We start from the raw sequence: 25,493 nt of genomic DNA, 5'->3' as shown, positions 1-25,493 counted from the left end.
CAGCCTGATTACACAGTGAAATATCACTCTTAAGTGACCTCACAGTGTCTCACTAACTGTGGCTCTGAGGTCCACGGAAAGTTACAGTGTGTTAGGAAAGAAGAGATACTTTCAGAATAACGCGTCATCACACCAATGGAGCTTTCACAAGGTGGGCATCTAGTACCCTAATCATGCCACATTGGACCCCACCTCGGAAAATGTATACTGTCTCTCTGTATTAACAGGCCGGGTAGAAGTACTCAACCTTAGATGCATGTGTAGTATACCTTCAAATCATCTCCAAAGCATGTGACCACTGCATGAACAGAGACAACTGTCCTTCAGTCAGCTTCTTTCTTGGACTCCTTCAATGGAGATATTTACTCAAGTGACTGAAAGAACTTCCCTTTGGTTGTTCTTAAGTCGGGACACCTAGGAACACATGAAAAGAACAGCTCAGCTTCTGAGAGCAAAAGCACTCAAGATGTTTACACTGTGGAAAGCAAAATTAAAAGGTAGTAATTCAAACAGTCCCAATATGCTTCAGTGGGCTCCCAGTATTTTGGAAGGCTTGGGATATAAACATTCAACAAAATTCATGTTTCTGCACATTATTGCCCACATCTGGCCTTCAAGTACTGCACAAGGGAAGGTACCCTTTTGTATGTATCAAGACCTCATAGAAGACCAATCTTAAAAATTCTTCCTGTCAAATCTGCAACTAACAGAGCAGAGGAAAATAGGGGCATCTCCAGGAAGAGACAGAGACCTGGGATAGGATAGGTGCCTAAAAGTCAGTGAGGGTCTCATTAGCTGTGACTCACAGCAGTGGGAATATGAAGCCTGAGGAGGTTGCCTCTTGTAGCCATGCAGGAATCCCAGTGGAGAAATAGGCACATGAAATAACCCACAAAAATTTCAACCCAAAACTTATCCAGTCTATAAAAGATTCAGGCACAGGGGGTGGATCAGAGACTAATGAACAGCCAATCAATAACCTACCCAACTCGAGACCCAACTCATGGGTAAGCACCAGTTCCTTACACTATTAATGATTCTCTGTTAGGCTTACAGACATATGTTCTCTGAGAGCCCCCATTCAACAACTGACTCAGATAGGTACAGACAACCATAGCCAAAGAGTGGGTGGAGTTTGAGTGGAAGGAAGGATTACACCCTGTAAGAGGATAGGAACTCTACAGGAAGATCTGGATGCTTTGGGCTCTCAGAAATTGAACCACCAACCAAAGAACAGTATCAGGCTGGATGGAAGCCTTTCCGCACATAAGTAGCAGATGTGCACATTGGTCTTCATGTAGATTCCAAAGAACTTGATTGGGATCTATCCTAAAAACTGTTGCCTATATGTGGGATATGTTCTTCCAACTGGGTTGTCTTGTCGAGCCTCAGTGGGAGAAGAAACTCCTAGCTTTAATAGAGACTTGAACAGCCAAAGTTGGGGGCTACTCAGGTGACCTCTATTTTCTTAGAGCAGAAAAGCAGAAGGGGATGGAAAAGGATTTTGAGAATGGGACAGTGGGTGAGTAGGATGTTCATTTAATTAATTAATTAATTAATAATTATTCCTCATTGGAACTATAAAATATCCTGGGTGAGGTAACCCATATGTGAAAGGACATGTATGTTATGTACTCATTCAAAAGTACATATTAACTGTAAAGTACAAGCTATACATGCTACAATCCACAGACCTAAAAGAATCTAAAAACAAGGAAGGTACAAAGGAAGATGCTTGAATCTCACCCAAGAGGAAATAAAATAGTCATCTGAGATGGAGTGCGAGAGGGAACTGGAAGGGATAGAGAGAATAGAAACTAGAACAAGGACATCAGTTATAGGGGAAACTAAGAAGAGAGGGTAGGGGAAAGTGACCAAAAGTGTTTTTGTGTGGGTGGGTGGGTGGGTGGTCATTCGTAGAATGTGCCAGAGACCTGTGATGAGGAAGAGTCCAGAAAGTCTATAAAGAGGATTCTAGCTGAGACTTTTGGCAGTGGGGAAATGGAGCTTAAAGTGGCCACCTGCTGTGGACAGCCAGAACTCCCAGTGGAGGGAAAGGGCAACGACATACCCACAAAATTTCAACCCTAAAATTGGTAACTTTCAAGAAATACAAAGACAAAGAGGTTGCAGAAACTGAGGAATTGATCAACCAACTTGAGATCCATCCCATAGGCAAGAACTCATTCATGACACTATTAATTAACAGTCTTTTATTCTTGCAGACAGTAGACTAGTGTAACGGTCCGCTGAGAGGCTACACTCCTCAACAGACCTAAACAGATGAAGAGATGCACAGTCAAAAATTAAACAGACCACGGGCATCTTGTAGAAGAGTTGGGGGAAAGATTGGGGGACCTGGAATGGAAAGGAACCCTTCATGATTCCTACATAAATCCCAACAGATTCAACTATCCTCAAAACTTGGTGGCTCCAAGAGACCTAACCACTAATCAAACAGGATGCATGGAGTAGATCTAGCACTTTCAAGTCATATGTAACAGATTGCAGCTTAGTCTTCATAAGGGGTCCTCAACAATAGGAGCAGGGAGTTCTCACTGATTTGTGAGGGGCAAATTAGAAAGGAGGGGATGAAGCAGATATAAAGTTAATATAAATGAATGAATGAATAAATAAATAAATATATATATTTATTAATTACTCCAAGTACTAAAGCTCTCAAAATGGCAGCTGAGACAGAGTTTTCTGTAACAGCAATCATCAAATTAGATTTTAATTATAGATATGAACAGGTATTATCTTTTGGAGAGGCCATGAATCACAAAATGCTCTGAGTAAACTTGTGACTAGAAGATTTGGGAAAGAGCCAGGTAGTGGGATCCCAGAGAAGACAGATCTAGGACATCAGACAAGGACATGTACAAAGTAGACATTTAGACACGGTTGGGATGGGTGAGATGTTTGCTAGATAAAGAAGGCATAGACTGATTGAATGGGTTGGGTTGCATTCCCCTCTCTTTCATGTATAGCACTGCATGTATGGTTTACTTGGTCTGTCAGTGCCTGGACTTTTAGTACTACAACCTGCAGACCAGTATGAGATAGGATCCTGTTTACTAGATCTATATTAGACATCAACATGCTATGGGATCATCTATTGCCAAGGAAGTACAGGCAACATAAGAGTTGTTTCATAGCTACCAGTTTTTCCTTGATGTCAGCATGTGATATATTCTTATCTCTCAGTATAAAGCTCAAGGCCAAGGGGGTGGAGGAGTCAAAGACAAATACACTGAACCTATTAGAAGGGAAATTGAGAAACCTTCAATACATAGACATGGGCAAAATTTGCCTAGACAGAACACCAATGGCCAAGGCTCTAAGATCAACTACAGACAAATGGGATCTCATAAAATTGCAAAGATTCTGTAAGTCAATGGACACTGTCATTAGGACAAAATGGCAACCAACAGTTTGGGAAAAGATCTTTACCAATCATATATCAGATAGAGGGCTAATATCCAATATACCCAAAGAACTCAAGAAGCTAGACTCCAGAGAACCAAATAACCCTATTAAAAATGGGGTACAGAGCTAAACAAAGAATTCTCAACTGAGGAATCTCAAATGGATGAGAAACTCTTAAATAAATGTTCAATATCCTTAGTCTTCAGGGAAATGCACATCAAAGCAACCCTGAGATTCCACCACTCATGAGTCAGAATGGCTAAGATAAAAATGTCAGGTGACAACAGAGACTGACAAGGATGTGAACTGTGAACAAAGACAAACACTCCTCCATTGCTGGTGGGATTGCAAGATGGTAAAACCACTCTGGAAATCAGTCTGGCAGCTACTCTGAAAATTGGACACAGTACTAACTGAGGAACCAGCAATACCCAGTCCTGGGCACCCAAAATGTGCTCCAACACATAACAAGGACACATCCTCCGCTATGTTCATAGCAGCAATATTTATAATATCCAGAACCTGGAAAGAACCAGATGTCCTTCAACAGAGGAATAGATACAGAAAATGTGGTACATTTACACAATGGGGTACTACTACTCAGCTATTAAAACAACTTCATGAAATTCTTAGGCAAATGAATGGAACTAGAAAATATCCTAAGTGCAATAGCCCAAGTCACAAAAGTACACACATGGTGTGTATTCACTGACAATCAGATATTAGAAACAAAGTTCAGAGTACCCATGATTTAACTCACAGATGTATCATATGAGCTCAAGAAGAAGGAAAATCAAAGTGTGGATGCTTCAGTACTACTGAGTTGGATGAACAAAATGATCGCAGGAGGTAGAGGAAGGAAGGGACCTGGGACTGAGAGAGGAGGGGGAGTGGGAGGGGGCAGGATCGAGTGTGGGAGGAGACAGGAAATATATACAGAGGGTTAGGAAATTGAACAGACTTGTGTAGTAAAGGAATAGGGAATTAGAGGCAGCCACCAGAAAGTCCCAGGTGCCAGGAAAGCAAGAGGTTCCCAGGCACCAACTGGGATGCCATTAGCTGAAATAACCAACAAAGGGAAGAGAGAACCTGTGGAGACCATATACAGGGGTTAGGAACAGCGCCCTTTTGAGGAATGGGGCCACCCATCCCTTTGAAAAATATTAACCCAGTATTGCTTCTGTTTAAAGGAAATACAGGGACAAAGAATGCAGCAGAGACTGAAGGAAAGGTCATCCAGAGTCTTCCCAGGCTGAGGATCCATCCCATATGCACCAAGCAAACCCAGACACTATTGCTGATGCCAAGAAGAGCTTGCTAACAGGATCCTCATATAGCTGTCTGCTAGAAGTTTTACCAGTGCCTTACCAATACAGATTCCGATTACTGCAGCCAACCATTGGACTGAGCCCGGGGAACCCACGGGAAGGTTAGGGGAAGGTGTGAAGCTAAAGGAGTTTGCATCCCCATAGGAAGAACAACAATATCAATGAACCAGAAGCTCCAAAGTTCCCAGGCACTAAACCACCAACTAAAGAATATACATGGAGGCATGTACCCATGGCTCCAGCTGCATATGTAGTAGATCATGGCCTCACCTGGTATCAATGGAAAGGGAAGCACTTGTTCCTCTGATGGCTAGATGCCCCAGAGTAGGGGTATGCTAGGTCAGTGAGGCAAGAGTGCCAAGGTAGGTGGGGCAGCACTATCACAGAAGCACAGCACAGGGGAGGTGCAATAGGATATGGGGTTTGTGGAGGAGAAACCAGAAAGAAAAATAACATTTGAAATGTAAATAAAGAAAATAACCAAATACAAAATTTAAAAAAATTAAAACATGGAATTCCCTCTAGAATTAGTATTACAGCCTGCAGACCACTATGACATGGGATCCTGAGTACTCGACCTGCATTAGACATCACCATGCTATGGGACCCTCTATTGCCAAGGAGGTACAGGAGGCGTACCTGTTGTGCATGGCTACCGGTCCTCCCTGATGTCAGCATGGGATTGGTGTCCCAGGAACCAGACAACAATGGAGCAGCATGCCATTGGGCTGCTAAGTATTGGGTTTCTTCTATTGGGCCTTATTCTAGTGTCATCCTGGCTACTGCTTCATTCAGAGCATTGTGACATCAAATGGGGAAAGGTATAGAATTGATAGAATTGGGGTCCAATTAATTCATCTCATTGAATTTAGACTTTTATGGGTATTCATTCTATCAGGGTCCTTACTTTACTACTGAAATTTATGCTACTTTTTTTTTTGCAAGAATAGGGCTTGTATTTTTGTGATCCAGTGACTCTAAGAGGGTGCATATTAATGTTTAAATGTATGTAGGTGCATGTGAAGGCCAAAGGACACCTTCAGGTTTTAGATCTCAGGATCTATGTGTTTTTTCCCATTATTGTTATTATTATTATTGCTTTGTTGTTGCTGTTGTTGTTAAGATATTTTTTATTTACTTTCCAAAATTTGCCCACCTTTTCTGTCCCCTCTCCCTAGGTTCTTCATCCATATCCAGCTCCGAGATCATCGAAGCTCCACACTCCAAGATGCCAACAGTTTACAGAAGACGTGAGCTCCCAGCATGCCAGGACACACTACCACAAAGAAACTGGTGAGGTTTAGGAATGAGACAAAGGAGTACAAGCCCTCAGAGTGATATTTTTTTTAAAAAGCCTTGTTAAATTGGGGAACTATGTTTTTATGAGGCAAAAGGTCTGGTCTCTGTCACCTCCCAAATTTTCCCAAATACCTTCACAGTAAATCATACCGAGACTCAAAGATGCTGGGCAGCAGATTGGAGATCTTGTGTGAATGGGCATACCCAGTCAACTTGATAGTTCTCAACCAACCAAGAGTTATGGCTAGAATGGAGTTCCCTTTAGAGGGATGCTGGTGATCCTGCTATAGCTCATGCTGTGTCACTTGGGAGCGATCTACTATTGGCTTATATGAATCCACCAACGCCAAAGGCTTCTGAAATATCTCTGAGAGGAGAACCCTGGAGATGGGTGGAATGATTTTCACACCTTCCCTTTCCCCCTCACAAGGGTGATTGTTTTATTTCAGAGAAAGAAAATAGGTGACTAACAGGAAACTTATGCACAGACTCATGCCTGATTAAAGTGCTAGGAGTAAGCAACCATTGAGTGCCCAGCAGAACATGGATATCTATCCTCCCATGCTAAGAAAACACCATGGAAAGAGGGAGGAAAGTATATGAGAGCCATGTGACAGAACTAACTGCTGTGAAGCACTACCATGGCCATTACACTCATGAAACCACATATGGTTATGAGGATGAAGAGTCATTTGTCACATTTCTATACTAAAATGTCCTTAACAGTCAATGGCTGCTAGGGGGAGAAATGTTGTGCTCTTCTGGAGTGATGTTTTCATGTTCTCCTGAATAAATTACACCCACACTCACATAGCACCCCTATTTAAACCTAGTTCATTGAACGCACAACAGAATGAAAGATCTCAAAACTGGACAGCTACTCATTGAGAAGAATTGGTGGTTTAACAGGTATTGGAAGCAGGATTAGAAACAATGGGGTGGCATGGGGGGAATGTCCACCAAACCCAGTCACTATTGCTGATGCCAAGAAGTGTTTGCTGCCAAGAGCCAGATATAGATGTCTCCTAAGAGACTCTGATAGAGCCTTACTGATACAGATGAGGATGCTTGCAGTTAACCATTGGGCTGAGCATAGGGAGCAAAATGGAGAAGTTAGAGAAAGGACTGAAGGAGCAGAAGGAGTTTGCAACCCCATAGGAAGAACAATAACAGCAACCAACCAGACCCCAGCAGAGTTCCCAGAGACTAAACCACCAACCAATGAGTAAGCATGGAAGGATCCATGGCTCCAGCTTCATATGTAGCCGAGGATGGCATTGTCCAAAATCAATAGGAGGAAAAGCCCTTGGTCCTGTGAAAGCTCCTTTCTCCAATGTAGCAGAATGCTAGGGTATTGAGGTGGAGTGACTGGGTTGGAGTGGGAGCCTCTCATGGGAGAGAGAGAGAGAGAGAGAGAGAGAGAGAGAGAGAGAGAGAGAGAGAGAGAGAGAGAGAGAGAGAGAGGGAGGGAGAGAGAGAGAGAGAGAGATGAGTAGGGGTTGGCATGGTCAAAATATACCTATACATGTATAAAGTAACACTGGTGTCATAATTGTATGGAATTGATTGTCATTAAAGTAGAAATAAAATTAGAGATGCCTTAAGGAAACAGGGTGGAATAACCAGCATGCTACTTCTGTGGATCCCATGACAATGGATTCCATGTGTGGAAATTCGTTCTTCTAGTATATGAACTCCTGGGCTTACGTCACACTTTTCATTTTTATTCCTCTACCTCCAGGTTATGCATACTTACAGATACAGGTTAGGACTTCCCAATCCAAGTTTACTGTTGAAGTTCTCTATTTCCACTGCTACATCCTGGTATTCTTTCGGCAGCAGAAGAAATAATCTATTTAAAAGTACAAGGCAAATAAAATCTGTAAACATTTTAAAACTCATTTTGTTTAAAATAATCTCTAAAGGTAAAAACCATTCTTTCTGTGACATTTTAGCTGCAGGACTAGCTCCTGCTATTGACAAACACTAACTTTCGCCCTTGATCCATCACCAGAAGCAAGACAAAAAGATCACGCATAATCCTTGACATCTCACAGAGCAATGAAGACATACCCTGGCACTCTGCCCTTTTCATTCATGGATGCTTGAAGCACAAAGAACGGCTTCTCTCAAAGTCTGACTTTTACATATGTGTGCTCATCCTGGGAGACAGAAAGCGGGCTGCAAAGAAAGTTTCTAACAGTCACTGATAAGAGTCCCAAGTATCTAAGAGGTACAAAACCCAAGTCATTTCCGCTGAATACCTACCTCTCTGGGAATCTGGGAAGTTGGCTTATCTTAGTCGAAAACACTCATGTGACAAAACAGCAGTAAGCTCTGGCATCACATTTCATTCTGTGTGTTTTCCCCGGGCAAACATTTCACACGTTTGTGACGATCCTTGCCAGAGAAATGTCCTATGGGATTGTAAGAGAAGTCCCTTATTTGCTCCTATTTCCTTGCCTCAGAAGTCAACCGCTCACATCTCTTAATAAATTATGCTGCAGGGCTCAACTGTGCTCTGAGACCTGTGTACGCTGCCTTAAATTATCTGTGTTAGTGCCATTTGGGGAGCTTGGTCTAGTTCCAGAATATTTCATCTTTTGCTATTCCTTTCCTTAGCCTTATTTCATGGCAAAGCACTTGGAAGCATACGACACAGTGTGTTCTCCTGTGGGAACCAATCACAGGATCTTCTGTTCAGTTTAACCCAGAACAAATTTGATACCCTGTTTATCAGCATTGATGGTATTGATTATATTAATTATTCCCTTTAAATCAATTTGTAATCTGGGGTTTGGCCAGCCTCATTTGTTTATTGAATTTATTTCTAGATTGTAAATGATATTTCTATCATTCTGTGTGAATAAATCATTGAGTGGTCCAGAAAGAGGCCAGCATCATTTAAGCAAGCAAGAAAAGTGGTTATTTTAATTAGATTTAAATGTGAGTAGTTGTTTGTATGTGGGTGGACATCAGGCACAGTTCACTTGTGAAGGTCAGAGGAAAACTTGTAGGAGTCCCTTCCTTCCTCCCAATAAATGAGTTCCAGAGATTGAAGTCACTTCATAAACCTTGGTGGCAGATGTCTACCACAGTTTAGCCTTTGAGCAGCCATCTAAATAAGTTTATATACAAAATCTTGCAATTGTTCTTATACTTTAGCAACTAGTTCAGAATATGTCGAGCAACTTCTGGATTCACTAATTCCATCAACAAAACAATAAAAATTCTTCTGTTATTTAAATTATGATCAATATCTTCAATATTAAAAAGATTGTGAAATTAGCACCACAAGGAAAAGAATGCAGACATCCATGAAAATAAAAAAAAAACATTAAAAGAATTGCACAGAAATTCCATCAAAATCATCACCTCAGGCAGGAGTCCCAGCAAGCAGGACTCAGAAGTAGCCACTGGGACATGAGGTAAAGTCTAGAGTGAATCACCAGGAGCAGCTGAACACAGCATCACAGAAGACTCAGTGATGCACTGTGCTAACGCTAGGACAGGCCGGTTAGTGCCAAGGCCTGACCACTGAATTTGAATGCGAAGAAAGGGCTTTCAGGGACCTGCAAGATAGCAAGAATTTCAATAAAGTAAGAAAGATGAAAATCTACTTGATGTGAATTCCAACAAAATCTATGAAAGCTCAAGGACTAGGTACAAGCAAGGCAAGGAACTTCTACAAAAAGCAGAAGGGCGCGGGGTTAGAGAGTGATAAGGAGAGATTGTATTGGTTTGTATGCGTTCATGAGTATGTAGGTTTTGGTGCACACATGCATGTTTCCATGTGGTCCTTAAAGGAGGACAAAGCTGTGGCTACTTGAAGACATAATTACAGGAGACAGTACTCACTTCACTTGGTTAACAAAAAAAATGCCCTGCTGCAGTTAGAGACCGGAGAAACAAGTGAACCTTATCTAACTATAATGTGTACATGTTGGGAATTACTGTAGATACGTTATTTTAAACCAGTGTAACTTAGGACGGAAGTTCTCGTACATACAAAATTAAAAGACCCAAGCAATTGTACTTGTATTATAGAGTACCGTTATGCAGTTGCATATTTTTAATCTGTCCCTTTTTACCTATGGCAAAAAGCCCAAAGACTACAACTCCTGAGATGCTCCCAGTGATCTCCATGGCAAGAAACAGGAACACCTACGAACTGTTTTACTCAGAGGCCTTTGAACCCTAGTGCAGTACCTGAGCAACTGCTTCACCCAGCGCCCTTCTTTTCCTCGCGCTATTCCCAGTCAACAGCTCTACCCAGAGGCCTTTGCGCCTTTGTGCTATATCCTGCTAAGTACTTCACTAGAGGCTTTGCGGCCGGGTTGCAGCATAGACAGAAGGGTTCCTGGCACACATTTCTACCCATCGCCATTGTACCAGTAGCAAAGAGTTCTGCCAATCCCACTGACGGAAGCATAATCTAGCTGGAGGTGGCAGAAGGGCAAAGGGAGCCTTAGATTTCCAAGTGTTAGATGGGGATTACGAAGATGAATTTCTGAAGACTTGAGGTGACTTGGAATGAACTCCATATCCTATGAGAAATGTGTGATTTTTTTAAGGTACTCCAGTGAACGAGGTGTGATTACAGCGATGGACTTGTAGAAACCTAAAGTGACTTGATGTGAAGCTTATGCCGTATGAGAAAGAGCTCTGTTTTCCAAGGTCCTGCGGAAGTCCAAGTGTATCAGTTGCACAGCTGTTTGTGTTCTAGGGAAGAGAGAATTTGGTTCTGTGTGATAGACAGTGAAATACGGACTACCAAACAGAGAAAGTCCAAACCTCCCACAGTGTTGCTTAGTAAGTGCAGAGGTAACAGGTAAGCAGCTAAATGCATGAACCATGCACAGTCAGAATTTTATTCTAGCATAGGAGGGTTTACCTTGTTGGAATCTTTATACTCAGAAAGGTTTGAAAGATCCAGACACTATCGTTACGGATTATCACCATAAAGTGACAGATTTGGAATCTTCAGCTATTGTTGGCATGCAAACAGCTGGGTAAAGACTGCTATCACAGCATATTTCCAAAATCTATGGGATCAGAATCGTGAGCTGACATTCAGGGCTGTCCAGAGAGCATTATATGGGCATGAACAAGAGAAATGATAAAGCTTTTAATAAAATCAAACCGACTCATGTTAAAAGTCTTGGAGAGATCAGGAATTCATGGCAAAATACCTAAACATGATAAATTTAATATTGAGCAAAACAACAGCCAACACCAAATTAAATGGAGACACTTGAAGTGATCCTCTAAAATCTGGGAAAAGGCAAGGATTTCAATATAGTTCATGAAATTCTAGTTGGAGCAATTAGACAAGAAAAGAAGAACAAGGGAACACAAATTGCAAAGGGAGAGTCAAGCTGGAGAGATGACTCAGCAGTTAAGAGCACTGAATGTTCTAGTGACTGGTATTAAATTAGCTCAAAGAAATCAGTAGTCCTTCATAAAAGCATTAAATGGGCTCAGAAGAAGTTTAGGAAAGGACTCCCTTCACAATGGCATACATAATATAGAATATATTGGTGTGATTTTATCTAGGAAAGCGTAAGAAATGTATGACAAGAATTTCAAGTCCCTGAATAAAGAAATCAAAGATGACCTCAGAAGATTCAAAGATCTCCCATGCTCATGGATAGGTAGGATTAATATAGTGAAAATGGCCATCTTGCCAAAAGCAATCAACTGATTCAATGCAATACCCATCACATTTCCACCTCAATTCTTCATAAAGTTAGAGCAATTTACAAATTCGTTTGGAATAATGAAAAACTCAGGATAGCAAAAACTATCTTCAACTCTAAAAGAACTTCTAGAAGAATCAACATCCTAACTTCAAGCTATATTACAGAACTATAGTGATAAAAACTGTATGCTATTGGTTCAGAGACAGGAGGTAGCTCAATGGAGTAGAATTGAGGACACAGAAAAGAAGGCACACACCTATGGTCATTTGATGTTTGACAAAGAAGCTAAAACCATCCAGGGGAAAAAGATTGCATTTTGAACAAATGGTGCAAGTTCAACTGGAAGTCAACATGTAGAAGAATGCAGATTGTACCGTCATGTACAAAGCTCAAGTCCAAATGTATCCAGGATCTCTACATTAAACCAGATACACTCAAAGTTATAGAAGAGAAAGTAGGGAAGAGCCTTAAACACAAAGGCACAGTAGAAAATTTCCTGAACAGAACGCCAATGGCTTATACTCAACGATCAAGCAATGACAAATGGGACCACATAAAATTGCAAAGCTTCTGTAAGGCAAAGGACACTGTCATTAGGACAAAATGGCAACCAATCTATTGGGAAAAGAACTTTACCAATTTTACATTCGATAGAGGGCTAATATCCAATATATACAGATAAGTCAAGAAGTTAGAGTGCAGAGAGTCAAATAACTCTATTAAAAATGGGGCACAGAACTAAAAAAGAATTCTCAACTGAGGGATATTGTATGGCTGAGAAGTACCTAAAGAAATGTTCAACATCCTTAGTCATCAGGGAAATGCAAAGCAAAACAATTCAGATTCCACATCACACCAGTCAGAATGGCTAAGATCAAAAACTCAGGTGACAACAGATGCTGGCAAGGATGTGGAGAAAGAGAAACACTCCTCCATAATTGGTGGGATTGCAAGCTGGTGCAACCACTCTGGATATCAGTCTGGAAGTTCCTCAGAAAATTGGATATAGTTCTACCTGAGGACCCAGCTATACCACTCCTGGGCATATACTCAAAACATGCTCCAACCTATAACAAGGACACATGCTCTTCTGTGTTCATAGCAGCTTCTTTTTATAATAGCCAGAAGCTGGAAAAGAACCAGGATGTCCTTCAACAGAGGAATAGATAGAAAAATATGGTACATCTACACAATGGAGTACTACTTAGCTGTCAAAAACAATGACTTCATGAAATTTTTAGGCAAAATCCTGAGTGATGTAACCCAAGCACAAAAAAGCACACATGGTATGCACTCACTGATAAGTGGATATTAGCCTAAAATCTAGGACTACCCAAAATACAATCCACAGACCACAGGAACCTCAAGAAAAAGGGCGACCAAAGAGCAGATGCTTCAGTCCTTCTTAGAAGGGAGAACAAAAATATTCATAGGAGGAGTATGGAGACAAAGTTTGGAGCAGAGACTGAAGGAATGGCCTTTTGGTGCCTCCCCCTCTGTGGATCAACCCCATTCAGCCACGAAACCAAGAAATATTGCTGATATCAAGAAGTATAAGCTGACAGGAGCCTCATATATCTCTCTCCTGAGAGGGTCATGACAAATACAGAGGCGAATGCTAGCAGCAAAACATTGAACTAGGTAGAGCACTAGGACACTCATGTGAACTGTTCCACCCTTTTTCATTTTTTACTGCAACAGCCCCCAGCTATCTCTCCTTGTCCCATTCGTACAGGAGTGGAGGCGATAGTTGGATGGGACATGAGAAGACCTTACCCTGGTCACTTGGATCTTGCCAGAACAGAAAGGAACTGTTCCCAGTGAGGAAGTTCTTCAAGCTGCCTCAGATAGTGTTCTCTCACGACACTGGTCAGGATAAGGTGCTATATGCTCCTGGAATCAGAACACATATTTCTTTTCTTGTACTTCTTGACCCATGCACTTGTGGGTCTGCCTTTGCCCCACATCTGTATCAACCAACTGGAGCCTCTTCCCTGAAAGAGATCTGAAAATAAGGAGTTTTTCAAAGAATTAGAAAAGGCCAGTTGTGAATCTGTAAATGACCGTCCCTTCCCATATGGCCTGAGCCAAGAAGCACCAACTGTGTGCCTCTCTTCCACCCAGGTTTTCTTTGCTCAAAAAGGTATAGCCTTTCCCAAGTCCCTGCAGGTGACTCTGGCTGCAAGGGTTATTCTGTGTTGAGTGACATTACTGGTGTTTTCTGCAGTTTCCTGAGCATGAGGCTTTGGAATGCTCACTTATTGGCTCCAGAAGCTCCTGGCCCTTCCAAGCCTGCAATGGACAAAACATTGAAGCAGAAGCACCAGAAGCAGAAGCAGAAGCAGAAGCAGCAGCAGGGGTGGCAGAGGTAGCAAGGATCTGAGCATGCCAAGAGTAAGTTCTGTGGTAACAATGATCAATATACAACAAATAGTTTGCAATAGAGAGTGGGGCCAGAGGATAGAGAAATCCAGTTCCTCCTTAACACAATTGGCGGTCCCTGTGTCTTTGTACTTGGTGGAAATGGGGCAAGTCACCATGGGCCAATCAGAGGAAACCCCACACTGTCATATCAGGGGATCTCATCTGTTTTATCAACATATCCCTGCCCCACCCGACCTTGCAATATTTCTTACCAGCACCTTCTCTGGACTCAAGCACTTCAGACCTCACCTTGGATCGCCTCAAAAGACAGACCATAGGTAAGCCTCACTTTGCACATGGCTAGGTACCCTTGCCCAAAGTGGGGAACAAGACACATACTGGCCTCCGATGACTCCTAGAAAGCAGTACAATAGGTAGTTAAAGTGTCAGAAGGGAGTGGAGAAAAGAGAAAGCTGATTTGGAGAAATGTTTCCAGAAGGCAGAATCACTCAATATGAAATTACCTGGTTTGGAATGGGGATTCTCTCCATTTCAAATAAAACTCATTTGTGTGTGTGTGTGTGTGTGTGTGTGTGTGTGTGTGTGTGTGTATGTAAGTGTGTGCACGTGTGTGTATAGAATGTAAAGAATACCTATCAAATGACTCAAATTTGAGTGCACCATATAAAATAAGTGACTAGAGCTGGTAGATTTGTGAGGGCTTCAGGATCCATCTCGTCGTGACTGTGCTATGGAGGACTGCAGCAGAGCTGTGGGGCTGAGCGGTCTCTGCACCCTCTGAATTCTCCTCTCTGCTCCAGATGCACTTTCGCTGCTTCTCAGTTCTGTTGCTGCCTCTAACCAGTTCACACAGATCTCTTGGAGACATGGAACATAGTCCTCTGAGTGCCTCCAGGACCACTGTCTCCTTAGCTCACAAGTACACCATGAGACAGGCAGCAGGGTTGACACTCTCACTGTGCTTAAAGGTTCTCTAGAGTCTCTTGTTTCTTCTCCGTTTTCTTGCTAATTACCAGTACTGCATGGATGTTTCTTCCAGGGGCTTCTGAGTGCTATGAAAAGCACTGTACTGGGCCATAGCTATTCCGGGACTGCAGCCCAGGGTGGAACTCTGTACAGAGAATAGGCAGAAGGAACAACATTCAGACTTTTTTCCCAGAATCTTCCTTCAGACTTCAGGGAAAAACAAAATTGTGCCTCTAGTTTAAGTCAGCAACATGGACCTCTGTCCCACTGTCACACAGCCACTTGAAATTCCATCCTGACTCTATCCTCCCTGCTACTGTCTGCATCCTCAGCAGACTCCTCTCCACTCTCTGTTGTCATCCTCCAGAGACCACAGAGCATCCTACAGCCCTTTAAACAGACAAAAAATCTTAGCACAGATTTGTAGGACTTATGCTTCTCTGTGCTCTCCCTATGCTGACATGGGCCCTCGGGTTGCTTCTTCCCACGTGCTCCATGAATCCCTCTCCAGCATCCTTGCCTAGCAATGGGTCACTGTCTTCTGCTGTCTACAAGTAGCTTAAGTTTTGGAGGACTCCTTATAGGAGAGAGGGCAGAATGAGATTTTCACTCTGGCATGATAGATACAATGTCACCAAACCCCTCAATGTGCATGCTGACAAGGGAAGAAAGAACTAGAGAGTGTATCCTTTCCCATCACACCCCACCTACTTGTCTTAGCCTGTATCTCTGCAGCCCTCTTCATTGGCTGCCATGTTGTTATTTGTCACTGGGATGCAACAACACAAGGTTCTTAGGGCTTTGCCAATCCTCTTCTTCAGGCCCTTCCATCGCGACCTTCTCAGAGGGACTCTGGGCACTTCCTGGTGCTGCATTCTGAGTTTCTTCTCATGGTCTGAGTCTATGGAAGATGATCTGTTCACTTGCAATGATTCGGTGACTATATTCTCTTCCTGGATCTTACTGGGGAAGGGGCTGCTGTTTGTGGACCCCCAAGAGGATGTGCTGCTACTTGTGTCTGGAGACTCAGAGCTCTCACTGACTGCATGTTGCCTGCTTTCAAAGATTGAGCTTTGTGAGAATGCGAACAGTGAGGAAGTGTTTTCTGATGTAGTGGTTGTTATCATTGTCATTGTTGTTGATGTTGTTTCTGTCGTCGTCGTTGTCATCGTCGTTGTTGTTTGTGTTGTTGCATTTCCTTTCCTTGAAGATGAAGCAGTGGAATCAATGCTGCCCTCATTCTCTCTAAATGTCCCCTTTCCGATGTGTGGCATAAGCATCTGCACTGAGAAATTGTTTTCCTGGAAGCTATCCTTAAGAGAAGAAAGGGCAGTAAGCGAACTGTGCCTCCTCTTACAGCCTCTTATCCTATCTCCACGCACCTCAGAGTGTGTGTACAAAGGGAAGATGGGAAGGCTAGGGGCACTTACTACTCTTCGTACAGAACGAGAAAGGTTGGTATCTTCTCTAGGGTCCAGTGTACCACTGTGACCTCCATCATGATAAAATTGGGGCTGCCAGGGCGATTTCCTTTTTAAAATAAGATATGTAGCCATGGCTTCGTTATATTTCCTTTCCCACAAAGCCTTTCTGAGCTCTTGAATGCTGTATCCCATTTGAAACATGGTGAAAGCAATGTTGGACTCAGGATATCTAGGGATTTCCCCTGAGGAGCTCAATATCTCTTGATCATGGCACAGCCAAGGGTGGGCCAATATTTCTGTTGTAGATGGTCTCATTGTTGGGTCTATTGTCATTAATCTCTTCAACAGGTTTCGGAGCTGCGGAGAGAGGTGATATGGTATCCAACAGCTCCGGGACAGTATTTGATACCTTATCTTGCTGTGCACTGTCCCCTTATATGGGAGCTTTCCGAGAACTAAGTAATATAATAAAATTCCCATGCTCCATATATCGGCAGGGAGCATATCATATTGTGTGTGACCAAACACTTCAGGAGCGCAATATTGTGCCGTGCCACAAAAGCCCTTGGCTTTTTCCCCAGAGGCCAGTCTTTTGCTTAAACCAAAGTCAGAAAGCTTCACATGCCCCTCCCAATCTAATAGGACATTCTCCGCCTTGATGTCACGGTGGGCAATATTCTGACTGTGAATATAGTTGACGGCCAAGCACAACTCCCTAAATATGCTGCGTGCCTCTTCTTCACCCAGAGGCCCACGCTTGTTGACGAGTTTCCGCAGGGATCCCTGGGCTGCGTATTCCATCACAAGGAAAGTTTTGCGATCGGTGTCAATGATCTGGAGAAGCCTTATTACATGATTATGGTATAGTGAGGTCATTAGGTCAATCTCAGAGATTACTAAGAAGTCTTTTCTTGTGCCTCTTTTCAATATCTTGATGGCTACCAGAGTCTGGGTAATAAGGTGGAGAGCAACCTTGACTTGAGCAAAGGACCCTTCCCCTACGGTGCCCAGTATGTAATAATCCTCTGTCAGAGTGTTCCCTTCGTGGCCACTGGCCTCAAGCTCCCTTGACTTCATCGAAATTTGCTCATCTTCAGCCGGGGTCCCAGAAACTACAGCATGTAAAAATGGCAGAGAAACAAATTAGAATTACTGCTAGGAAAACTTAGTACTAAAGATTCTAAGATTAAAATTCAGAGATATCTTCAAAAAAAAGTCCAGCTATGGCTCCAGGGCACAGGGAAACCAGAATATAGCAAAGACAAACACAGTGGATGGAAAGAAGGAAGAAGGCTCACAGTAGAAAGAAAGCAAAGGCAACGCAAGACAACATTTTCCTCAGGAGAACAAGGATCCCCATTTCAAAGGACAACCCTTTGAATAACTTACCTAAGACGTCCATTATGAAGGGAAGCACTGAGTGAAAGGCTGCACTTGATCAAGGGATCAAGAAAGGTAAGGGATATAAGCTGCCCTAGTTTATACACGGGATGAGGGCAAGAGTAGCACAGCACCTATGAATAAGAATGAAAATTTGTCAATTTTTTTCTGAAAATGGATTCACTTTGAGGTCACTGTTATATATGGAATAATACAGCCCAACAGAGATAAATACCACAAATTTTTCCTCATATGTAGTATCTGGGTGGATTGCAGCCGAGTTAAAGGAAAGGGGAACTATGAGAGGACTGGAGGATAAGAGGTAGGATGAGCTGTAGAGTACCAGAAAGTGACAAAGTCAGAAGATGTCAGGAAAAGAAATACGGATGTTGGCCAGTGTGATGGTTTGCATATGCCTGACCCAGGGAGTGGGACTATTAGAAGGTGTGGCCTTGTTGGAGGAAGAGTGTCACTATGGCGGTGGGCTTGGAGACCCTCCTCCTAGCTGCCTGGGGAAGCTCTCAATCTGTTCCTGGCTTCCTTCGGGTGAAGATGTAGAACTCAGCTCCTCCTGTACCATGCTTGCCTAGGTGCTGCCATGCTCCTGTCTTGGTGATAATGGACTGAACCTCTGAACCTGTAAGCCAATCCCAATTATATGTTGTCCGTTATAAAACTTACATTGGTCATGGTGTCTGTTCAAAGCAATAAGACCCTAACTTAGACAGCCAGGCAGGGTGCTACTTAGATTTGTCCCCACATTTCATCATAGCACTTGGGAGGCAAGGCAGGCAAATCTCTTAGTTTGAGGCTGCCCTGGTCTACAGAGAAAGTTCAGGCTTTCCAAGGCCACACGATGAAACGCAGCCTCAAAAGAACAAGAAAACCGAACCAAACTAAAGTAGACTGGACGAAAGAAAAAAAGGCAAAAGAAGAGAAAGAAGGAAGAAAGAATGAAAGCAGAATAGACATTAATTCAGGAAGAAAAAAAGAAATAAAATTAAACAAAAAAACAAGAAGGCAAAACTGTAAATAAACCCTACAAATGAATAAAGTGACATAAACAGGAAACTAAACCTCTGAGCTCGTGGAAAGAAAACAGAAGGAAAGAACTCACCCTGTGGGTGTAAGTGTAGCTGATGATCAATGTCAAACTCCAGTCACCAAAGTCCAAATCCAATCCAATCACTGACCGCCAATTTCAATCCGACCACCAATCTCCAAGTCCCACAGTCCACCAAACCACTCTCTGTACAGAAGGACACAAAACAGTCCAGACAGTGAGTTATATGATCAGCTGTTGGTCATTTCTCACAATGGCTCTCTGTGACATCACAGCATTAGTGACCACTCAGAGCTGGCATAACCCACAGTGACTTTTCTTACTTCTTAGCATCAAGGGGCTCTACCTGTTGCTGTTCATTTTACTGAGAACAATGACCAGACAAGAGGCACCTTAAGGGACAGAGAATTCATTTAGATTCAGGGTATGAGGGATTTGCTCAGAATGTTGGGGTCCCCCCTTACTGGGGCATTAGTCTCCTGAGAAAAAGAATGTTTTAGATAGGGGTGCTTTGTTTGGGAAACATCTAGATTCCAGAAAGGCAAATAACAAGATATATATGATCTTTCTCTGTCTCTCTCTTCTCTCTCTCTGTCTCTGTTTCTGTTTGTCTCTGTTTCTGTCTTTCTGTCTCTGTGTCTGTCTCTGTATCTGTCTCTGTCTCTGTGTGTGTGTGTGTGTGTGTGCGCGCGCATGTGCGTTTTTGTATTTGTGTGTGTGTCCACCCTGATGTGTAAAATTACAGCAAAATTCACGTGGGGGGAATTTGGGGGGAACGAAACATCTCTGCTCCAAGAACAAGCAAGAGCAAATTGAACAGCAGTCAAGGCTTAGATTGGATTCCTTAGTGAGCAGAGATTTCTGAGGGTAGGCATTTCCAAGGATCAGGATTGGATCTTATGGAGATTCATGTCTTGATCTTATGGAGATCAGAGATGGGTGGCTTTTCTGTTGAGGATCTGGTGACTTTTCTTGCTCAGTGATTACTCAGGTTTGTTTTTTGGTTTAATTGCTTGCTTCACCCGGTTTGTTCCTACACATGGTCCATTGTTCAGGATGGGAAGTCCTTTCAGGCCACAGGATGCTTCGGCTTAGGTTCTAGGGCACAGTCATGGAGCTCTTCAGTAAGTGTCGGAAGGATATTCTGCAGTGGCCTTGGCAGCTTCTGCTGCTGTACCTCAAGTTTTTTAAATGTTTCTTTCATTTGCTGTTTTTAATTTACATTTCAAATATTATCCTCTTTCCAGGTTTCCCCAAGAGAATCTCTCTATCCCATCCCCCCTTTCCCTGCTTTTGTGAGTGTGCACCCCCACCCACACAACCATCCCCTTCAATCTCCCCACCCTGACATTCCTCTACACTGATGTACTGAGCCTTTACAGGACCAAGGGCCTTTCCTCACATTGATGCCTGCCAAGGCCATCCTTTGTGATATATGCAGCTAGAGCCATAGGTCCATCTCTCTGACTCATGGGATGGTGGTTTAGTCCCTGAGACTTTGAGGTGGTAAGGTTGGCTGATATTGTTGCTGTTTTCATGGGATTGCAAACCCTTTCATCTCCTTCAGTCCTTTCTCTAACTCTTCCATTGGGGACTCCGTTCTCAGTTCAGTAGTTGGCTGTAAGCATCTGCCTCTGTATTTGTCAGGCTCTGGCAGAGCCTCTCATGAGACAGCTATATCAGGCTTCTGTCAGCATGCACTTTTTGGCATCCACAATATTGTCTTGGTTCAGTAGCTGTATGTGTATGGGCTGGATCCCCAGTTTGCGCAGTCTCTAGATGGACTTTCCTTCATTCTCTGCTCTACAATTTGTCTCCATATTTCCTTCCTTGAATATTTTGCTCCCTCTTCTAATAAGTACTGAAGCAGGTCTTTCTTCTTGAGCTTCATGTGGTCTGTAAATTGTATCTTGGGTATTCCGAGTATATCCGTTGATCAGTGAGTGCAAACCATATGTGTTCTTTTGTGTTACCTCACTCAGGATGATATTGTCTAGTTCCATCCACTTGCCTGTGAATTAAATGAATTCATTGTTTTTAAGAGCTGAGCAGTATACCATTGTGTAAATCTATCACATTTTCTGTTTCCATTCATGTGTTTAAGGACATCTGGGTTCTTTCCATCTTCTGGCTATTATAAATAAAGCTGCTATGAACATAATGGAGAATGTGTCCCAGTTATGTGTTGGAGCATCTTTTGGGTATATGCCAAGTAGTGTTGTAGCTGGGTTCTCAGGTAGCACTATGTCCAATTTTATGAGGAACCACAAAACTGCTTTCCAGAGCAATCAAGTGTTTCTTTTTCTCCACATTTTTGCAAGCATCTGCTGTCACCTGAGTTTCTGGTCTTAGCCATTCTGACAGGTGTGAGGTGGGATCTCAGGGTTATTTTGATTTGCATTTCCCTGATGACGAAGGATGTTGAACATTTCTTTAGGTACTTCTCAGCCATTTGGTATTCCACAGTTGAGAATTCTTTGTTTAGCTCTGTACCCCATTTTTAATAGGGTTATTTGGTTCTCTGGAGTCTACTTTTTTGTGTTTTTGTATATATTAGATATTAGCTTTCTATCAGATGTAGAATTGGTAAAGATCTTTCCCAGTCTGTTGGTTGCCATCTTGTCCTGTTGACAGTGTCCTTTGCCTTATAGAAGTTTCACAATTTTATGAGGTCCCATTTTTCAATTTTTGATCTTAGAGCCTAAGCCATTGGTGTTTTGTTCAGGAAAATTTCCCCTGTGCCTTTGTGTTCCAGGCTCTTCCCCCTTTTCTTCTATTAGTTTGAATGTATCTGGTTTTATGTGGAGGTCCTTGATCCACTTGGACTTGAGCTTTGTACAAGGAGATAAGAATGGATCGATTTGCATTCTTCTACCTGCTGACCTCCAGTTGAACCAGCACCATTTGTTGAAAATAGCTAAAACTACTCTCAACAATAAAAGAACTTCTGAGTGAATCACCATCCCTGACCTCAATCTGTATTGTAGAGTAACCATGATAAATACTGTATGGTATTGGTACAGAGATTGACAGGTAGGTCAATGGAATAGAATTAAAGACCCAGAAATGATCCCACATATCTAAGGTCACTTGATCTTTGACAAAGGAGCTAAAACCATCCGGTGGATAAAGGACAGAATTTTGTACTCATATTACTGAATGGTATGAACTTTCCTGACAGCAAGCCTTTCATGTCGCACACTGAGGACACATGTTCCATAGGCAAACATTGAGAGAAGTTGCTCTTAGTGCTTCAAGCACCCATGGGCAGAAAGGATAGACTCCCAGAATGTGTCTCCGTTGCTCCAGAAGGTGTTCAAGGTATCTTGGCCATGATGTCTTTCTCTTGGTCTTTGTGGTAGACAAAGAAGTTAGGTTTTTAGGAAAAGGACTGGAAAAATGTTATATGAAGAATATTTTGACCTTTAGAGATTATTTTAAACACAAATATTTTATTTAATTAATTTTTTTGTGTGACTAGTGAGTTTATTGGCCTTTTTGTAGACCATGGATGAAGTTTACTAATAGAATCAGAATTACTGCTAATCACCACTCCATCATGGATGGTATCCTTTTAGAAGCTACACCTTAAAGTCACTTTTATTTCCACATTCTACTTTTTACATAGTACTTCATTTCCATAGATCACTCTAAGCTATGTGAGGGGTTAATATGTAGAATTCCTACTTAGGGAATATCAACACTTCATTGCAATTTTCCTAGTTATCACTGTTTTGTTCTCCTCTCCTTGTCATGGTCATGAGGCAAAAGTCCAGAATGGCTTCTATTTTTCAATAATACACTATTTAAAATTGAAAGCACAACTTTCAATAACTGCAAAATGTATGACATAAGAGAGTGTAATGCTATTGTCATGCAAATTTGGAAGTTTTCATAACTTTGCATTACTCTCCTGGAAACTTTTTCTTATGGAAATGGAAATAGCAAAAAGTGACTTGCTGTTTGCCATCTGATAAGAAGAGAATATTTTACTAATGCAATGTTTGAGCTCATTTTATTTGTGCATCATTGAGATGGCTTAGTAGGAATGTCAATGGTATGCAATGCTGGCAACCTGACCTTGATCATTACATAAAGATGGCTAAAGTAGGCACTATAATTGTGTCACCCAGTCTCCATGTATCTGTCATGGCTTAAAAGCCCATATTCACATCCAATTTGTAGTATACAGAGCACACTTACAACATTTGTGGAAGGTTGTCCTCGTGGGCACTACATCTTCACTAATATTGATGTGAAAAGGAAGCAACACAAATAATTGTGACAACCATACAAATTTGACTGTCTATATGATATACTTTTAGGAAAAAATAGGTTGGTCATTTTCTTTGTAGTAAGAGTACTAAGAACTGAGATAATCCATTTCCAATGGAACTATTTAAACAAATAGTTCAGCATACATTTAGTGATATTTGATCAATAGAAAGCATTAAAATCAAATGAGGTGGGCTGGGCATGACAGCATATCCTTTAAATGTGAACACTCAAGAGGCAGAGGCAGAGGATCTCTGTGATTTGGAGCAGTCCTGGTCTACAAATTGAGTCTAGGACAGCCAGATCTCAGTTACACAGAGAATCTCTATCACAAAAAACCAAAATAGATAAATAAATAAATAAATAAATACATTACTACTTAACTAAATGCATACATACATACATAAATACATACATACCTACATACATACATACATACATACATGCATACGTCAAAACAAAATGCCAGTTACATAGCCTTAGTTATGCATGTGTGTATATTTGTGCTGTGGTGTTGGAAGTTGTTTGCCACTTCTCTAAAACAGGGAAAGGAGAGAGAGAAAGTCTACTTACCAGGCAGAGTCAAGGCAGGTCAAGCCTGTGGGCAGATTTCCAGGCCTGAGAGCCATGGGATGGTGATAGGATCTGCATTTAAGGCTGAAGGGCTAGGAGCTGAAGATTCTATTTTCCTGAGGGGAAGGAATAGGGAGACTTTTGAATGGGAACAGATGCCCATGTTTATTCCCGCAATTGTTTCTGTTACATTGTGTCTTTGCTTCCTACCGTACTGTGGAGTATAAAAAGGCTAAGAAGAATAAACTCAAAGCAGCTGCCTGCAGCTGTTGAGTAGTGACTGGCAGTCCTCCTATTGTGCCAGGAAGCATCTGTGAACCCCCCGCACCGCCCCCCAAAAAACCCACCAAGGAGTTGATTCTGGTGCAATCACATTAGGGTCTCTTTATTGAAAGTTTGAGCTTGGGTACCACGGCAGCACTGACACAGCCAGATGGGAAAATGGAGCCCCCAGCCCAGCTCCAGGCAAGCATTTATAGAGGGAAGAAGGGGTTAAGTAGCCTGGTACACCTGATTGTGGGGGCCATTATGTCCTTTACCGTATTGGCTGGTGCTGGGAGACAAACCATAAACTTAACTTCTGTTTTCCTCCTGATTGGTGGTTGTTAGGAAGTAAAACGTCAAGGGTAGCCTTGTAACCTGGAGGTGTAGATTTCTTGTGCCTGGAAACTGGTGCTATGTACGGGCCTGTTAGGTCAACCTAATGTCAGGTTCTCTAAGATGAAGTCTGAACCCAAAAGTTCTGGTCTCTCCCCTTTTCTCTGGTAATTAGAAGGTCCCATCATGGGAGTTCCTAAAGCGTATAGGTGTCGTCATAGAGAGACTGGTAGTGACTCTTTATGACCCTAAGCTGAATAGTCTCAAGCTTTTTTATATTAGTATACATTATTTGTCTCAGCCCATTATAAAGTTTGTTTTTCTCATGGTGTCCCTGGGCCTTGGCTAGGGGCCCAACAATGGGAGACGGGAGAGTAATGCAGCTCTTTCTTCCTGTCAATCAGCGTTGTCTTCAACTGCAATTGGGGGTATGGTGTTTCCTAGATGCAATCACATTGACCTTCAGGGATGTGGGTGTGGTCAAGTAGAAAACACCTGAACCTTTTAATGAGGCTCAATGAGCCCTGGCTGGAGGGGGACCTGTTTCATAGAGCACACAATGTTTAGGCCAAACATGTTTATAAGCCTACTGGACACCTTTGAGATTGTCTAGCAATTGGTGATCCTCAAACTCAGGGATGACTTCTGCTCATATGTTAATAACAATGAGGTTATGAAAGGTATCTTGACCATGATTTTAAAAGGAGTGAAATCCATCTGGTAAGGGGAGTTTCATACCTGGCAGAAAGCTAAAGGAAATAGAGTTACTCAGTCATTTCTAGTCTCTTAGGTCAATTTAGTTAAGGTCTCTGAGGGTTTTGTTCATTCTCTCTACCTATCTGGAACTCTGGTGTCTACATGCACAATATAGTTTTCAATCAATCCTCAGAATATTAGCCAGTCTCTGACTTATTTGGGATACAACAGGTGGTCTGTTGTCTGACCCCATCATCTCAGAAATCCCATCCCTTGGCAGTATGTTCTTTAAGATCTTCTTTGTTGTTGAGGATATAGTTTCATGTTTGGTGGGGAAAGCCTCAATCCAACCTGAAAAGGTATCTAGAAACATCAG

The 25,493-nt window shown here is 42.2% G+C and overlaps 1 protein-coding gene across 26 annotated transcripts in view; it reads right to left on the bottom strand.

Moving 5' to 3' along the window:
* Positions 1-24,598, bottom strand: part of LOC120101733 (uncharacterized) — a 28,709-nt gene extending 4,111 nt beyond the window's left edge. The window contains exons 1-14 of one of the 26 annotated variants that reach the window (XM_063285025.1): positions 24,364-24,591; positions 23,825-23,940; positions 19,031-19,162; positions 17,923-18,047; positions 15,821-17,645; positions 14,647-15,254; positions 14,395-14,537; positions 13,535-13,651; positions 9,432-9,628; positions 8,325-8,473; positions 8,130-8,237; positions 7,813-7,908; positions 5,914-6,033; positions 270-414 (exon numbers count right to left, since the gene is read on the bottom strand). In XM_063285025.1, coding sequence (XP_063141095.1) covers positions 15,826-17,645; positions 17,923-17,935 — 1,833 coding nt within the window. In that variant the 5' untranslated portion in view covers positions 17,936-18,047; positions 19,031-19,162; positions 23,825-23,940; positions 24,364-24,591 and the 3' untranslated portion in view covers positions 270-414; positions 5,914-6,033; positions 7,813-7,908; ... (5 more) ...; positions 14,647-15,254; positions 15,821-15,825. Of the gene's footprint in view, positions 1-269; positions 415-5,913; positions 6,048-7,812; positions 7,909-8,129; positions 8,238-8,324; positions 8,474-9,431; positions 9,629-10,265; positions 15,255-15,820; positions 17,646-17,922; positions 18,048-19,030; positions 19,163-23,824; positions 23,941-24,363 lie in introns of all 26 variants that reach the window. The other 25 variants (XM_063285026.1, XM_063285017.1, XM_063285030.1 and 22 more) reach the window with 25 other exon arrangements.
* Between the last annotated feature and the right edge of the window lie 895 nt (positions 24,599-25,493).

Source organism: Rattus norvegicus, chromosome 3 (genome assembly GCF_036323735.1).
Source record: "Rattus norvegicus strain BN/NHsdMcwi chromosome 3, GRCr8, whole genome shotgun sequence".
NCBI classification, from domain to species: Eukaryota; Metazoa; Chordata; class Mammalia; order Rodentia; family Muridae; genus Rattus; species Rattus norvegicus.
Note: the sequence above shows the minus strand (reverse complement) of the source record. Positions and strands in the feature narration are given on the sequence as shown.